At 39.6% G+C, this 18,858-nt stretch overlaps 1 protein-coding gene across 1 annotated transcript in view; it reads right to left on the reverse strand.

The window, feature by feature from the left end:
- Positions 1–18,858, reverse strand: part of KIFAP3 (kinesin associated protein 3) — a 69,447-nt gene that overhangs the window by 11,246 nt on the left and 39,343 nt on the right. Inside the window, exons 18-19 of the mRNA XM_069862736.1 lie at positions 12,369–12,558; positions 8,323–8,422 (exon numbers count right to left, since the gene is read on the reverse strand). Coding sequence (XP_069718837.1) covers positions 8,323–8,422; positions 12,369–12,558 — 290 coding nt within the window. The remainder of the gene's footprint in view (positions 1–8,322; positions 8,423–12,368; positions 12,559–18,858) is intronic.

Consider the following 18,858-nt stretch of genomic DNA (forward strand, 5'->3'; position numbering starts at 1 on the left):
ACTGCCACAGCATTTTGGTATTCTTTTAAAATTCTTAATAGCCACCCAAACCACATCGGTTAAATGAGGCCAACTGCAGGTGGAATATAGTAAAATAAAAAGCAACTAAAAAAATGTAAAATAAGTGACTGCAAGTGAAGGAGACTCAAGAATCCTATATTCCAAGAGAGCTTAAGTGCATTAAAACCTCATTGCTAACTCTCTTCCCAAAAGGCATCTGCAGCTTGCTGAAAAAAATGCATTTTTAAAATATTCCCAAGCAAGCTATTTCACCTCTTAGCATATTAGTGTAACTGTTCAGAGCAATTAAACAGCACTAACAATAAATGACACAAGGGCAACATGATCCTGCGTGATCAAGGACCACACACCTTGGAGAGGTGGTCTGGTCCAGTCACTGGGGCACTGTGAGAGCACCGCTCCATGCCAGGCTCTGGCACCTGATGTTGGATGAGTAACTTCTCTTCTGTCTCTGGTTCCCTGCCAGTCTCAACTCTCAGCTCCTTAGGGCAAGGACTGTGTGTCACACTACAGACTTCTGCGTTCTGGGGGATACAAGGAGAGCTGTTTGGAAGCTTCTCCTGACACAGTCGAAGAGCAAAATAATAATAATAAATAAGCATCCAAGCACATTAAAAAGTTGCTGTATAAAGAATACTGCGTATGAAGAATGTCCTCATGCAGATATTCCCAAACCACAGGCAGTGCTGGGCCCCAACCCATTCATGGTACAGTATGTACAGATCCCCAAACCCTGGATCATAGGGAAAAATCTTCCCCTTGAATAATCAGACTCCTGGTCTTCAAAAAGCCACATCATAACAGCATAGTTTGGTCAAATACACAGTTATGACATCTAAACTGGATTATATCATCATCGAGTTGCAATACTTAATTTCTATAAACATGGCTTTGAGAAGACAGTATGAGAAAACTGATGAAGTGACAGCTAGCAGGGAATATGACCACTACCCTAAAAAAAAGGGGGAAAGGAAAGAGATCTCTCTAGATTAGTAGTGGTGCAGAAGCAAATTATTAGAAACTAGACATAAGGAAATTCAAGCTTGCATTCAAAAGCTTTTAGCCATGAAGCATTTGTGTTCTGGAAGCACCACTCCCACACGCCTGTACTGAAGGAAAACAACTATGCAGTGAATTTTGATTTAAGCCATGACCCAGGATGTGAAGAAATGAAGTCCTTCAAAAAGCTTGTCCCAGATAGTGATCAAAACCCTCCTAAAGGCAGCAATTCCTCCCTCCTTATTACTGCCTTATATATGCAAGATCTTAATCCCGAACAGGCTCTGATGAGCAAAAAGAAACTCACCTGCCTGTTTCACATGAAGAGGCAGTAAATGCTGGAGTGGCCAAAGGACAGTTGTGTTTACCTCCATTATGTCAAGCCACACAGAGCCATATCACAAATTTAGCTAAATCCTCCTGGTCATATTCCATTTAACTTCTTTAAAACTGAACATGCAGGCAGTCAGGACAACAAAGTATGATTGAAAAAAAAGATATGACTCTGCTACCACTGACAAAATTTTTGTGTGATTAAAAAGACAAAACAAGCCAAAACACCCCTTACTTGTCTCCAGAAACTTCATTGGTTCTGGGCTTCTCTGCAAGGCCTTTTCAAATTTGTTTCAGCGAGATTTACAATTTGCTAATACTGGTGTGTGATAAACTAATAAAACCTGCCTACAAGGTTATAGGCCCAATTTACTCATAAAAACCTAATTCAATTCTCTTGGGAAATGCAAATTAAATAGTGTCCAAATGGCAGAAGCTGAGTACAACTCTGCTGACCATACCGCAATGTCAAAATCAATTTTTTGTTGTTTTCATTTTTTAAATAAACTTCAGGGATAGAAAAGAAAAAGTAATGCACAGATCTGTAAGAAATACCACTATGGTAAAATGTTTGAAAGTGGAATCAGGTTGCAATAATAATTTACACTCCAATAGCTTTTCCTTTGATCAACTAAAAGATTTTATACTTGTGACAGGGCAGCATTACTGCCTCTATTCAAATGATGACGAAAGGGAGATGTGGTTATTTTCAATTCTACTGTGGCACAGACCCCACATCAGAACATTTTTTTTATCTAAGCTCATCCTCCCAGGAACCATGAAAGCAAGTTTCCTCTGCCAGTGACAGCTGCAAAGGGTTGCCTGAGGCAGCTCACTTTTACTGTCTACTAATGTATTGCTTTTTCACCTTCAGAGACATCCTGCAAGATGGTCCTTAGCTGCTGAAAGGCCAGGAAGGGAAGGTTCAAACTCATAAATAAACCATGCACTTTACTGAAAACACAACCTGGATGAGAAATAGTCCACAGCAGAGTCCCCAGACCCTCTAGTCTTTTCTTTAGGCTCTTTATATCGGCAATACATCCTGTAGGGTTTAGAGACTGAAGAGAGGAAATACTCATTTCAGTGCTTGAGAGGTACAACATATGATAGCTTTGAGCAAATCAAATAGAAGGTGAGGATCCATTTGGAAGATAGCTACAAATGTTGATATAGGATATAAGTTACAGGTACAACCATTTAAAAACATTTTGGTGAACAATCACAAAGTGTGTATTTGCCAGCACCTGATGCAGTTTCTGTACCTGCCCTCAACAGGAGGTGGTCAGCTGTGACACTTGACTGGGAGTTCGCTCCACACTGCAGGAACGTACAGGAATGAAAGGCTGCAGACCGAGGCCTTTCCCCCATGAAAATAAACATCTGATTTTCATCACAGCACCCAAACGAAAAAGCCTGTGGCTGCAACTATTCTTGCCATTCAGTGTGGACTTTAAGCACATGCAGATATTATGTGTGGGTCGCATAGCTGGAGATAAGTCACAGTAACAGACTTCGCTGTGCTCCCACCAAGAACTACATGGACCTACAGTCATGTATTAAGTTACTGAAGCCCACACCATCACAGTTTCCATCGTCTCGAGACACAACAGCTTGGTTATGCATGCCTAGACTTGCCAGCAACAGACACAGCTTCACTGAGGTCAATGTTGAGCAGCCTGCAAGGTCCTGGCTCCAGATAATTCACTCACAAAATATCAGAAGGATCTGCCACGGCAAAGAGAAGAAATGCAGCTAAGGCTTTAGGCTGTAAATCCAGGCAAGAGGAAAGATGTTCCACCAAGGACAGAGACAGGCAGTCACCCCATAAAACTGGTTCTGTTTGACATGCCAAACCTCACTGCTTCCTGCAAAGAAGCTTCGATCACATCTCTGTTGAGAGGAGATGTGAGCACACATGCTGCGAACAACACACACAGAGAAAGGCGTTGCCCTACTGAAAATGAATATTGTGCAATGGCAGCTCTGCTACATTTTATAACAAGGTTAAAGGATCCTGTGCTGGCAAAAACTTCCTCAGGAAGTGAAAAAAAGTAATTTCAGCTAGCTCCAACATTCCTAACTATTAATCTTTGTAAAGCTACAGACAAAGAAGATTTGAGAACTCTGATGAAGATATTAAGAAAAAATTGGCTTTTGCACTACAAGTTTGTACCACCACCTAGTTACAGCTAGGGAAGGTTAAAAAGTGATCTCTTCCCCAAAGGGTAAGAACAATGCTCATAATACATTTAGTCATCACTATTATGTTTGTGCCTTAAGAAAGTAATTAGTCCCTAGAAGGTGATTAAAATTTGATAAATTACCATAACTTCTTGAAGATGTCTTCAGCTGGTCTTTCTCCCTCACAGCTCAGACACTAAGCTGTCATCACATTAGTCAAAGGTGAGGGATTTTTTGTTTGCTACAATCATAAAACTTTCACTCTATATTAAGAGTTATCAGAACCAGGAGCCTTGAATACAGATTTTAATAACAGACGAAAATTTCAAACCTATGCCTAATGCCCATCTGCTTCTGAAAGACAGTTCAGATGATTCAAAGCTAGTAAGTTAATCACAAAAGTCTTTTCCCTAACCAATGAAAAAACCTGGATACAAGCTGTCAAAACAACCTCCTCAGTCGTGTATTTTCTGCTGAATAGAAAACATACCTCATGATCTGTTTGCATTCTGCTCCAAACCTTTGAGGAAAAGAAAAGATGCTGTTTATGTATTTTACCACTGCTTATGTGTACGTTATATTGTTAAACAATTCTATTTATTGACACCACATAGCAGTACAACTCCACTAAGAATGTAGTTCAGAAACAAGATCTGTTATCAGCAGTTATCAGCTGCGAAACACAAGCTGGATTGCCAAGAAGAAAGCGTTTTTATTTCTAACAATGCCCTGGGTCCCTACAGGGAAGGTAGCTGTATTAGGAAAATGCCAACTTTCTAGGTCTTCACTTACATGCTGCTTTTCCTTTGTTATACTTTGTACTTGTCAGCATAATTATTCTTGCTTGCTTCAGGATATGGCAAGAATAGTCTGCATGCAAGCAAATCTACAAACTGAACTTAGGGCTAGGTACTTCAGCAGTTTCCTTCGAAGTTGTTCTGTACTTTATGGCACAGAAACTAGTCAAGCAAGGTAACATTCTCAAGTCTGACAGAAGTCTGTACGCTAGGTTTCAACATGAAGTCCAAGAAAACACCATGTAATTCACCAGATATATAGGGGTTCTTACTGCTAACACTATTACTTAATGTTTCCCTCTTAAAAAATATGGGGAAACATCTCCCTGTGCGCTAACACAGTGAGCACAGGTGCCTAAATACCTTAACTTTCTAACTGTTTTACTCTTGACTTCCCTGCCTACCTAAGACTGTGCAGCAGGTCTAGGTGTGCAGGTCCAGTGTCTCCTGGAACAGGGACTCCACAGGAGATGGTTGTGATATCCCTACTGGGTTACAGGAAACTCAACTACTTCATCGACAACACATCTGGATACAGCTGCTGCTCCAGTTCCCCTGAATTTTCCTGAATGTACCATGAAGGAACTGGACCTCTTCTGGAGCTAGCATCCTACAGCCAAGGAAGCATACAGTTTTCCCTGTTGCCTCAATGAAGTATAACTGGAGTAACAACGTGATACACAGCAGCTGGTGGGCGCTGAGCTCCCTTGAGTAGGTATTATTAAATATTGCTTATAGGGAAAACCTTCAAGGTGACTTGAGTTTGCTTGCAATCCCTGAAAACCTCTCCTTACAGAGCTGTTTCTTTGGCTCTGAAAAATGAGGTTGGTGATCAGAACACACATAAGCCCTGGCAACGCACTGGGCGCACCAACGCCAGCTCAGCTTCTCAGTGACATACAGGCACTGAAATGGTGGATCTTTCTGGCTGACTTGTTAGGCTCTCCTGGAGGTCCTGACCCAATCTGAGCACAATGTGAGGATGGGAAATAAATTCAGAGAAATTGAAGAACTAACATATCCTAAGTCTTCCTCGTAGGTGTGCAGAAAAGAGAAAAAAGGATTAGATAATTCAAAGCTGAGCAGCAAGAAGTTAGCTCTTGGCTGTTGTCTACCTCAAATTTCACGGGGTGGTCCAAAATGACAGAAAAGCCTGCTTCCCAACTCAACCCACTGCTCAAAAACAACTGTTTCTGTTATAGAATTAAAACGCGTAATATAAAAGTCCAAGATCAGAAGACAGAGGCAGAACAAATAGATGTATAACAAAAAAAAAAGAAAAAGCATGATAAAGAGACCAAAACTATGCATCTACTCATTATTAGGCCACCCCTCTTCACACTCACAAATATGTTACTATTAACTGATGGCTAGTTGTCTATGCAAATCATAACAGCTCTCTCCAAGAAGAAGTTTTTGAAAGCTTTTTCAAATATTAATAATAGAAAAATGAATCATTTTTATAACAAAAATCTTCATTTATTAAAAGCTGGAACTGGTTAAAAATAAATCCTTAACATAAGGTTCTTGTTAGCTTTAAACTGTAATCATAAAAGTACCCTAGAACGATGTTTTGGTATGGATGAAATGTACACTATATAACACATAAAAAGAGCCTTGACTTGCTGCTATTATTTTTAATTAGGCTCTCTAGCACGTATGGTTTTACCTTCCAACACCAATTCAAAATTGGGAAAAGGGAGGGTCTGACTCTCCAAACTCATGGGACTGGCAATTCCATGGCCCATGCCTTGGAGCACTAATGCATTTTACATTAGTTCTAAGCATCAGGAAATCCTGGCTTCTGGCGCCAAGAAGTTCAAAACGATAATGACACACATCTGAAAAGTAGGATTCGCCATTCAACTGCCAGTATCTATTCTATCAAACAATTCAGTCCTGCTCTGTTACAAATAGGACAGAACATTTGCAGCAGTCCACGATGTTTCCAATTAAACTGTGTGTCTGGACTGCAGATAAATCCATGGAGCAATCACACTGAGAAAAGTCTTCCTAGAAACCAGAATTTTAATGAGAAACCTGAATATTTACAGAGGCTCTCATCAACAGGCAATTACTAAGTTTGATGTTAGCCAAACTGCAGTATTCCTCTGCCTTCTTTCTTGAAGTGAGACTCCAAAATGCCTCGAGACATTACAAGGAAATTCTACAAATATTTAATTTAACTAGGTATACACCAGATGTATTTTACTACTCATTTTAGTTGCAATACAATCAGATTAAAAAGCAGCTTACTAATGTAGCTTCCTGAGAAGGGACTGAAATTTGAGGTTGAGTGTTCAACTTTAACTTTTACCCAAGGACACTCACGATTTTTTTCACAGCTGAAAGCTTTCTGGCCAAAGAACATCTTGACTGGGGCTCTATCTAAGTTTATTGGAAGACAAAGAGTCTGCAAGCTTCACTTTGCACACCTTTCCCCCCACCTCCAGGGGGGCATGAAGATTGTGGAGACCACATACCTATAAAATGTTCTCGGTAACACAGAGATCTGTCATCTTTGAGCTGTGTGTCTGTTTGAAAGTTGGAAATGTTACGTCATATAGTAAGACTCCAAGAGTAGAATTGACTTGGCACTTGGTAACATGGTTTAACAGACATGGTGTACTGGGCTGGTGGTTCAACTTGATGATCTTAGAGGTCTTTCCCAACCTTAATGATTCTATGATTCTGTACAGCTCATACTTCCCTCAGTTTCTCCATCACCTACATGCTCTGAAACCAAGGCTGTGCATTTCAAAGCGATCAGCACCAGTACCCCCTTCCCAAACACAGGCTACACACAAAATGTTACATTCTGAACTTGATCCTTACTGAGCAGAAACACGTCCATTTTTTCAAGAGACTTCATCTCTCAAGACTTACTTTTTTTTTTCCTAATTTGAGCATTTTGGTTATTTTCATTTGTTGTTAAAAAAAATGTTTCCACCATTCCACCCTTGCGGAACGTACAGCTTTCGGGTACATCACAGGTAGGTTAAACAAACAAGTATAACTGTCACTGCCCTTTAAAAACTACAAGAAGCCAAAGTAAGAGAGAAACCTTTTTTGTTTCAGCTGCACATACTGTGAATTACTGATGTTTTAGAAATATTTTAGAAAAAAACATTTTTTCCATTGGAGAGAAGCAACTTCAGCCACAGGGCTGGGCATATCCAGATAGCATCCTATTAAAGTGAATTTTGTACCTTGACTGTAAAGCATTGTAAATATTTCCTGCTAATGAGTGCCTAAAATTCATGCTCTGTAAAAGTAATTTTCTAAACATTATGGGATCTACGATGATTTCATTCTTTGAAATGAGCCTTTTCTATTTTGAACTCGTAAAGTCTACTCAGAAACTCAAACTAGACCAGCTTGCTAACACTCAGAGAAGCAGAGGTCATTGAGCAGAAGGGGAATTAAAAGAAATATCTCCCAAAAGTCAGGCCAACAACTTCTGCTCATCTTGCAAATTTTCGAAGTGCATGCCACCAGTAAGCTAACTGAGAATAGCTTGGGAAAACTTAGGTTAAGGGAAAAAAAAAACCAACCCAAAACCCCAAACCCACAAAAATAGTTTTGGCAGCTAGAAACTTATTTTCAACAATTTAAGAATATCAGAAACAAAAATTTTCTACATAATCAGTATGTCAAGCCTCTCTTTAGATATTTCCCAACAATGTCTGAACAGTATTTGAATAATTGCCATAACATGTAGTGAGTTGTATGTCCTAGATTTACTTATCTATTCGACAGCTTTTGGAAAGCTATCACATACTGCAACACGTGTGTTAGTAAGTTAAAAGAAGACATGTAATTCAGTAGTAGTATACAATTCAGAAGACAGACTAGTAGTGCTTTTCCAGTATAAGCCATTCCCACTGCTAGAAGGACAAAAACTGTTGAACACCACAAATGAGGCCCTATAAAGAAATTTGAATAGCCACTGCTGGATTATACACATTCTTTACAAACAGCAATTTACCTGCTAGAGAATGGGTGCTGCCCAACGAGGTCGCCATTCTGAAGATGGTAATCACTGAAGAAATCAGGACTCACCGCTCCATCAGGGGCTATTAGCCCATCTATAAAACCAAGAAAGATTTAGTGACTCTATGAAGAAGCATGACTTAAGGGCAAGCAGGCAACACAACCTGTGCTGGTTTGTCTTAGAAATTAATTAGCAACTTGCAGTATTTTCGGGGGGGGGGGATAACATCAAACAACAACAACCGTGAAAACCAACAACTTCAGTTACAAAAAAACTTCACTGGGACTGCAAGTAGCACAGCCTACTGCCCTGAAAAAAGCTTCTCTTACCCCTTCTTCCTCAGGCCTGCAAAGTTTACATCAAGACTCATCTTGTCTACCTTGTCATGAAAGTGAGCCAGGAAAAGGTAATAAGAAGGGTCAAACATTAATCCGGACCAGTGGTATGAGAGCAGAAAAACAGCAAAGGTCTTAATTGTTGCGACTCTACCCTTCACTGCTGTACTGCTTAAAACTGCTTGAGTAAAACAGGAAAACAACTCCAAACCTATTTAGTTCATCTCCCCTATATCTTAATGTCTTCTAGCTATTCCCTAAAAGGGTGGTCTTTTTACAGGATATCCTCCCAAGAACATGGGTTACAGGGTTGGGGTTTTTTTTGCTTCCTTTATATTAAAACACTGGCATAAGAAGATGCAAGTGTTTGTAAAGCCAGTAGCATTCCTTAAAGATTTCCCAGTCTGCTTGCTTTGAAAGGAAGAGAAGAAAATCAGGGGACTAACATTTTCCCTCTGTTACATCAGTATAAATCCATAGTGTCTTTGAAGTAAAGTCAGTGGATTGACCCCAGCTGAATGACAGCCCAGCTTAACTCTTTCCTGTTCCCATTCACAAAGCACATTTCTTGTTACTATTAAGGGCACAGTTTTTACTTGGTAATTAGTGTTACCATCTAATCCGATAAAAAAAACCTATTGTATTAAAACAGACCCTAGACTATCAGTTTGCCTCCACTGCTGTATGGAAGTGACCCCAGGCTTGCAGTGCAGAAAGCATCCCCATAACAACAGGGCAGAAACAGGTACATTCAGACCAATACTTTAACAGAGAGGAGAGAGAAATTCCTAATGACTAGGAAGTTACAAATGCCATTCCACTTTAAAAGAAGAGAGATAAGATCCAGGGAGTCACAGGCCACTTAGCTTAACCTCTGTGGTTTCAAAACTACTAAAACTGCCTGTGCAGGAAGCAGTGGGAAGTTACTTACAGACACAAGGGCTTAGAGATGATGAGTCAGGCATTCAAACAAATCTCCCTGTGCTTTATGAATTCACCTGAAGTTTTTTGAAGATAATATAGTGACAAATGATAAAAGGAATAGAATTGACACATTTAGATTTCCAACAGACATCTGATGAGGTGCTACAGAGATTCATTTAGAAGATAATACCTCAAGGGAAAGTGACGGAATACAAAACAACAGATTGTAAGTGAAAAATGCTAGCCCTGATCAGACTACATTTTAGCAGCGTCAGATAGCTGTACATGGCTATATTCTAACTGCGTACATGTGTACACAGCATGTGAAAGAGTATTACTTGACAAGCAAGTAATCTGGCACAGATCAGTATTACTGTCTTTCAGCAAGTTCAGTGAGACGTGAGTGCTCTGTGATATCATATGGATGTAAAATGACCAAAGAGGAAGGAAAGCTGAACTGGCTATGATTAACATTTGTGCCAAGTTTTCCTATCTCACCACCTTTTCTATACTTTTCAGAGAAAAGAACCGAGTGGAAACGTTAGCATTTTTATATCTGCAGCACTGCTGATCAAAAGCAATCCATTTAAGTGACTAAGTATTTTAAATAGTCATGTTTGGTTAAAGCTTATTTGAAAGTTGAGAGACTTAAACAACTAAGCAAGCACTAAATTTTAACTCTGATGCTAGAGCTACTGCTACTTACAGTGTCTTCAATCAAAAGCACTAACATTCAAACCATAACGCTCAGAGTTATGGCTCACATGAATTTACAGGAAAATGAAAGCACATGGGTAGCATCAGCTGCATATAATGTGATTACACAGTTAAAGGACATCTGCTGTTATGTACATTTCAACATAAATTAGGGTTATGTACTTCCAGAGCAAGAGAGACACTGAGCTCACGAAGGTAACTTCAGAGATTCTACCAAGTTTTTCACATAGGTTTAAATTCCTCTGCAAGAGATGCTAGTGCATCACTGCAATGAGGAACTCCTCTCACCATCTGTGAACTCCACTGTTACAGCTGAGGGGGACTTGTACTGAGCATCAGCCATCAGTGACAATTTTAGAAATAACCTGAAAATTGAAGTACAAGCAGTTCATTTCTGAATGCACAAAGATTTGTACTTTTGTTGTTTTTTGACAGAGTAACGCTGTCTTTCAGAAACCCAAATGTCTACTCCAACTGGTACAACAACCCATAGCCTTTCCAAAGGAATATTATGTCCCCTCTAGCCACGTCTCAAAAGTATAAATCTAGCAGATTTCAGAAGCACACCATTACCAGCGCTTGTTGGAAGGAATCCGAGAAGTGAATCTGTATTTTGAATATAATCACCTACTCTTATACTTTTAAAAACAAAAACACTTTTCAAACATGTGCAGAACACATCATTGGAAACCTGCCTTTCCTTCCCGGTCAAATATCAATCCTAACACAAAAATCTTTGTTCAAATAACATTCAGCTTGCAACATAAATGATTAAAAGCCAGGAAATTCACTGTTACTGATGCCACTCCACCTCTAGCTCATACTATTGGGAAAAGAAATCACTCTATGAAATAAGCAAAGGTTTATTATAAAGAACTGCAAAGGGCAGCCTACAACAGGCATGCTGGCACCTCTTTAACTTAGCAAGCCCAAAGGAGACTTGGTGTAATAAAAGACCCTGGTACCGTACAACACAGTGGCTCACACAGCTAACCTTGTAAGTCTAGTAAAGCAAGACAAAGCCGCAGGATTTAAAAGGGAAACACATACCAAACACAACCCACTAAAAGGGCAAGTTGCTATGGCTGACTATGCCATCAAAATCAGAAGAAAAAGAATCTTTAAGTTCTGACATCCTCTGAGAGTAGTTTCCGAAATGCTAGTGAGAACACAATTATCTTCTCATAGCAGCTGCAAGTAAAGCTTATGGGTTTTAGTTGGTTTGTCTTATTACTACTCCTACAAATTCCTCCAGAGTAATAGTTTTGTGACCCATGCCTCACAGCAAAGGACTGGACACTTATGTGGAAAATAAAAACCCATGGACTCAAACCTAGCAATTAAGAAAAAAATCCATTCACAAGCACTCATCCAGAAGTTTGAAAAGGATATGAAACCACTAATTTGAGAGCATAAGCCAACTTCTAGTTATGAGAAGTCATGAAGACATTTATCCAGTGGGCAAATTGTTTCAGGATTGTCTCCTGAAGTGTTTTATGAACCTCCCTCTGAAACAGCTGGCAATATTGGACTGGATACATCAGTGTGTTAATCCAGTATGGCAACTCTTATTTTCCTAGTAACTACAAAATCTTTATAAAGGAGAGCGAGCAAGCAGATTCCACTTGAGTTCCCCCACAAATGTGCCATAATACACTACTAACAGGATTAAGCAAAATTCACACGCTTCCCTAGATATATCACAGCAAAGATCATACAAGCAGATTAGCTGCAAGTCACAGAATGATTGCTCCTGCTTAGAAACCTAGAGTTTGATGTGACTCAACTGAAGTCTTTCATCAAGATCTGCAATTCCGTGACAGGACTAACACACAAGGCAGAACAAAATTCAGCATCAAATCCCATAGCTGTGAATTTAACAGGGATGAGAAAATGCTTGCATTTGCAAAGCAAACAAGCTATGGACACAAGAAAGGGACATGAAGAACAAGGCTAGGGCATCTTTACTCAAATCAGTCCTCTTTCTATAGCCCCAGGCCAAGCTCTCATTCCAAACACAGAGGTAGCAATCCCAGTCCTGAATACTGATAGATACTGCCTTACCTGCATTGTAATAGAGGTCAGGTCTTTCCAGAATATCCCCTTCATGGATGTAGGGCTCAATAGGATCATCCCCATACAGGCACTGCTCACTGTCATCCATCTGCCGACTCTCCACCATCTCCAGCCACTGAGAGTTGTGCCATCGAAATTTCTCACTCTGGATTTTTTTAGCCCATTCCTCATCATATTCCTATTAAAAATCACCACACAGTATTTTGGGATGAAGTAAAGGCAGAGGTCTTTGGTTTAACAGGAGAATGCAGAAGAATTTAATGTCAGCAAAAGATGCAACTTCCAGGAGTCAGCGACAAATTCTCCATTCAGTTTGCAGAGTACATTAAGCAAACAAGGGAATGACTTTGCAAGCAGCAGGCATTATTCTGGTTCTGCACATGCAGCAGTACAATCTTTCGTTCATGGTTTGTAACTTTACACCATCCAGAAAAAAATCTTGCTCAGATCAGAGAAGTTCCATCATCACAGTCTCCTCATTTGGTTTATCCAGAAAAGCTAATTACTGCCAATTTTCATGAGGGATGAGTAATCAATTCCTAATGCTGGCCAAATACCCTGTACATCCTCATTAGATGAGCATTCACTAGCGCAACCAGTTACTAGAAAATACAACAAAAAAGGTGGTGATAAAACCACTAAATCTTTATTTTGCTTCACGAAGCCAAATAAGACAGGATTTAATTTTCAATTTCTTGTAAAATTTTTTAAGTTTTATATGTTTAAAACTGCATAGTCACAAAAATGGTACACAAGATTTGTAACAAAGAGGCTATGGGAATTCAAGATACAAAACTAAAATCTGAGAGGCACTTCTCCAGAAAGTTGAGGAAATCAGGACATAGCTCCTGGCCACTGCAGGAACAATACGCAGAGGCACAACATTTCGATCTGAATTACAGCCTGACTGCACTCAAGTGATGCAGTATTCAATATAAAGGAGCATCAGAAGGAAGTGATGTAGGTTATGGACACTGGAATCAGCTGTTGAGAAGGCTCTTGAAAACAGGCCACACAATATGGGTTGCTGATTGGCATTGAGGGAACACGGACCTGTGAATAACACTCAGTTTCCCATTACTACTGGAAAGACAGGGCAGAGCTAACTATATGTGAAACATTAACATGCGAATTCTGCAGATGTTATCAATTTGGGAAGACTTATAAATGATGCACCATGGTTAGTACATTCTTAATCAAAGGACTGTGAAAAAGAATAAGATTCATAACCAAATTGCTTCTAATTATGGGAAGAAATATCCTTGTGAAACAGGTCCCACTTCCCTGTCTTCTAAACCAACTACAAAAGAAAGAAAATTGAAAAGCATTTCTTAATTCTCACGTTGGTTAACATAGACAGACTTTTAATCTAGATGGGCTTTCCTTGGAGATCTAGCTAGATTAGTTTAAGGTTTTGCAAAGCTGTTTTACTTAGCTCTGAAGAGGATAAAGAGCAGTGACACAGTCAGCTACAAAGCCTTAGCTGCAGAAGCTCTTTAACTGCTCCAGCTAGGCAGGGAAAAGAGGTTCTGTCTGTACCAGAGGTCAAAAAATAGCAGTGAAGCCAGAGTATGTTGGCTTAGTAGATGAAGTTAAAATTCTGAAGACCCTACAGACTGAACCTGAGCCTTTAAAATTATTTAAAATTCAACCTACCTTGTCTTTACTGCTGTGAACCTGGCACAGGTAGCACACTCTCCACCCTGTGCAGTTTCCACCCTTCTGACTCGTCCATAATACAAAAACCAGATGGCCCAGTAATTCTAGTAAAGGCTTCTTTATCATTGCTAACGAGTACCTCAAGCATCCAAGATTTCAAGGGGAATCCTGTTGCACTGTGGAACCACAAACTCTTCCTCTATGGCAGCAGGGTTTTAAATTGTTTTATTTGAGATACGGCAAGCTTCTCTTGGCTTAGAGCAGAATGTAAATTCCCTTTTCATGGGGCATCCATGCAAGTACCTGCAGATCTGGGGCTCTAATCAGTCTATGGAATTAATTTTAATTTCTCTAATTCCACTTTGGATCAACACTAATTACTAGACTTTCCCTGCAACATCCTGGCATATAAGTGGTCCTGTTCAAAATCTGGTCTTGTGCATAACTTCCATACATGGAACTGGACAGAGATAACACTGCAAAGCAAGAGTTTTCTTGGAAAAAGCAGGCTCATCACTGAGATGCATGAAATGACCCACAAAAAAATGAAGGATGTGACTTTCAATGATGACATCTGCCCAGCATCTTGGAAACACCTCCCTTGCTGCCACTGCCAGGCTACTCTATCAGCCTCCAGCAGCTGCTAATTACTTGCAAGCTTTAGAGAAACACCTTGGAACTGCCAGAAATCATATTGTAGTCTTAAGAAAACTATTTCCAGAAGTCACAATTGCAAAGAAGTGTGGGAAAATAAACAAATTTAACAGCAAATTAGATTAATCTGTGGGAAAGACAAATCCCTCTTACATTACCTTGTTTACCTTAAAAAGTTCTCAAAAGCAGAAAGGCCAGCAGCTAAATTACCAAATTCATATTTGCCATAAACATACTTTGAAAACACTTTAATCTTCCCAAAGTTACAGTCCCACTTGCTTAACATCTCTGATCCATTCCACGCCACTGTCTGAACAGACTGAACGTCTGTCACAAGCAGACATTAATTTCTTGCATCCTTCTAACTAAATCAGTTAACATTCATCAGACACTGACCGATTTTTTTTCTTTAGACAACAACAACAGGGATGAATATTCCTATGTATTCTACATTTCTTATCACATATTGAAAGGCCAAAAAATCCCAGGTATTTTACCTCAATCATTCACCTAAATTTTGGAAAACAGGATCAGCAACTGATTGGCAAATTAGTGGCTGTAAGATTGAGCATATTCACACATTACTTAAAAATCCCAAGCTATCAGTTCAAGCTGTTTGGCTGCTCCATTACATTTGTCACTTGCATTTCACTATGAATGAGCAACAAGAACAAAGAAGTGACCACACCAGAATCGGATCAGTTAGAGGTTTTCTCAAGAGCTTCATTCTGGCAAAAATCCTAGAAAAGGACACTTGGCAATCATCTGGAACAATTTATATAACCTCAGCACAGAATTGTTCATCTAAGTACTGTGAGATCAGGAGTATGTCTGTAGATTTTCAACAGAAACATGCAGAAACACCACAGGGCAAATGATTAATGGAATAACATCAGAATAGAAGAAAAGCTGTAAATAGAGGAATACAGCCAAAAGGAACAAAGCAAGCAAACTAAAGAAGTTTAGAGCAAAACAATTCCCTAAAAAACATCAAATCTTCCAGTAATTATACTTTGCGCTATTAAAAATCTACATTTTTTATTTTGTGAGGGGTTGGTTTTGTTGGGTTTTGTTTATTTAAACACATGAACACCTCATTTACTAAAGAATTCCTGCAAAAATGAAACCAGAAAACTAAATTAACACAGAGACACAAACATAGCTGTATGCCCTCCAGCCCTTTTAAAAGTTAAACTACTAGAAAAGCAGCGGGTGAGGGCATGAGAAGAAAGTGGACAGAATATGTCCATGCTCCAAACCTCCCACCTTCCCTGCATATTGCATGCTCAGAAACATAAAAGGAGGAGTCTTGAAAATTGATTTTATTCTCTTCGGAGCTCCCTGACATCACTGTTTTCAACATTCGGTTTCCATAAATCCAGAAGTGTCACAGAAGATGTATGGTTGAACTCCATGAGGAATGTGCCATCCTTTTTGAAGTTCTACTTCCAACTTTGTTTACTACTTAACCACTGAAATATTATGAAGCGTTAACTGGCCTATTATCAGAGCGTGTCTGTTCCCTATCAGGGGTCCCCTTTGTCACTGGCTTCCGTCACACCTTGTATCTGATTAACACACTATAGGATAACACAGAGCCACACAGATCTGCTTTGTGTTCCCTTTCAACTGATGAAAAACAGATTTTCCTTTTCACTTTAATGTGGTTGCCCCTTAATTGGGTCTGTAATAGGGTTCATTTGATTCGATTCCTCATACTAAACTAAAACTGCTATACAGTAAGTAGAATGCTCATTATATTCAAGGCTGTACTTCATGATATGTTACATTCTTCATTATTTAACCATCCCTAAAACACATAACTTACATGAAAGGCTAAATTAACCATTTATTAAGAAAGAAAAGATTTATCTTGTCTAGCTATCCAGAAGTTAAGCATGTCACATGAACTATGTGCCTCTACAAACCAAAGAGAGAAACATATGTTATGGATCACCTTCTGCAAGTGTCTCTAACATCTACCTTAGGGTAAGCACCAGCGGAGAGCAACTCATTCACAGGCCACGAGAAATCCTTCTACCACTTACACCTGCACAACCCAGAGTCACTTCTTCCCCATCAGCCTCATCACTAAACATACTCTGCTAAGAAGCTCACAGAAATCCACGATATGAAACTAACGGCAAGGCAAAGAGTAAACATTCATGCCCCCCGACACCTACATGAAATGCAAGCAGACCACAGGAATCCTATATTGTCAACAGCTAAAGAGAGAAACTTTTTTTTTTTTCATTTGGAGAAATGTAACATTTCTTATTTGCAAATTCTTATAAAAGTAACAGTGATCGGGGTTTCCTACCCTTGCAAGTCCAAAGAGCAAGCACTCTGGTGGTCTTCTATCCACCTCTGTATTCGTGATTGCTAGAGAAAAACAGGAACAACAGACACCACAGAGAAGGAGAGTCTTGACAACTGAAGGGAGAAACTCCTTTTCTGGAGTGAGCACAGCAATATTCATGGAAAGCAAACACCAAGCTGGAGTCAAAGGTTATCTATTTTACGCTGCCTATTCAAATAAAGACCACACCAGACCCCTGGGGTCTGCTCTTCTTCGATTCTGAGAGCGCTGGCCAACATCTCCCACAGCTGGCCCCAAACTCCAGAGCACTGAGGGCTTCCAGCACATTCCTGCTTCTTATGTGAAATTCCAGCATTTCCAACATGGAGGATTTGTGTCAGGGCACTTGTCTAACACGGAAAGATGCAAGCCATTCATTAAAACAGCTTTCCATATGAGGCAAATGTTGTTTGGCATTCATTACATACTTGGGGCAAAAATCAGCAGCTGAAAGAACCCCTAAGGCATAAGGCCCTTCCCTAATCACATGAACAGTGCTGTAGCTATGGAGAAGACATCTTACTTCTGCATAAAGCACCATAATCCACTCTTGATCATAACAGAAACAAGACGGTACAGCAAGCCTGGATTCAAAGATGTAAAAACACTTAACAGGAAAATGAGGAGAAATTGGGGAAGGGAAAGGCTCTAACTACACAGTTCACAGACCTGGTTATGGTTAATTAAATACCCTTTGAATAAATGAAGAAAATCATAAGACTGAGCTAGGAACAGAAAAAGAATGAGAAACGTGAAAAACAAATAACCCCCTCAGTTCTTGACAATATAGTCTGAGGCAAACAGAGTAAAACCCTCTGGAGTAAACAATCTTCTAGAAGCTTTGAGCTGCAGGTGTCCAGGCTTCCGAGGCAGAGGAAAAAGCAACTTCATTTGGTGGCGATTCCTCCACCAGCTGTGGATTCCAGGCTTTCAGCTGAGCCATGCGACCTGTCGCACTCTAAGTGTACAAGTACACTAACGTAGCCACTTCCTGACAAGACTTGGCACTACATGAGACTGAAGCATTCCTAAATTAGCAACACAGATTTTTTTTTGCACAAAAGGGATATCTTGCATCTACCAGTGAGACTCTCCAGTATTTACTACAAATGCTACAGCAGCACATCTTTTTCAGTTCATCAATGGCAGAGCCCAGCCAAGTTGTATTAAACAAATCATCACTAGCATAAGATTTCCGTAATTTCTGTGATAATTATTTTACTACAGAAAGCATATTTCCCCTAAGGCTTATAAGGCATCTGATTTCCTTCAGTGTTATTTCAATCACACTACACAGAGCTTACTGAGGAATGAAAGAAGCATTTGTTTCCCTGAGAAGAAATTACTTTCAAATCTCTTTTCTCTAACGTTTAGTTTCTGATTTCTATCATCAGAGGAACTAATCCTGTCAGCAGGTATGGAACAAGACTGAAAACTTGAGTTTTTCTTGTGCATTTAGCACAGATAAATTTCACAATCTTAGAGACTATGTAAGTTTAAACACCTTCGAAGATACTGGTTGTGTAGAACCACCACACAACTAAACACCTCATTGTTTACAGGCTGCTTTACCATATCCTCTGAGCTGAATGGCAAAGCAGCTATCAGGAAACGAGGTTCTGATAACTCACTGTTTCATATTTCATATTTTCTCCCAGCACCGTCTAGAATGCGTTGCCTTTGTTGCCCATGATTTTTGATACTGGGAGCATGTGCAACCAGCTGACAACACTGCTGAGAAAGCAATCAATTAATTAGTGATGTTCTCCATTTTCCAGAAAGGGGGGCATATTGCACGTCCAATTC

This window comes from Phaenicophaeus curvirostris, chromosome 8 (assembly GCF_032191515.1).
Source record: "Phaenicophaeus curvirostris isolate KB17595 chromosome 8, BPBGC_Pcur_1.0, whole genome shotgun sequence".
Lineage (NCBI taxonomy): Eukaryota > Metazoa > Chordata > Aves > Cuculiformes > Cuculidae > Phaenicophaeus > Phaenicophaeus curvirostris.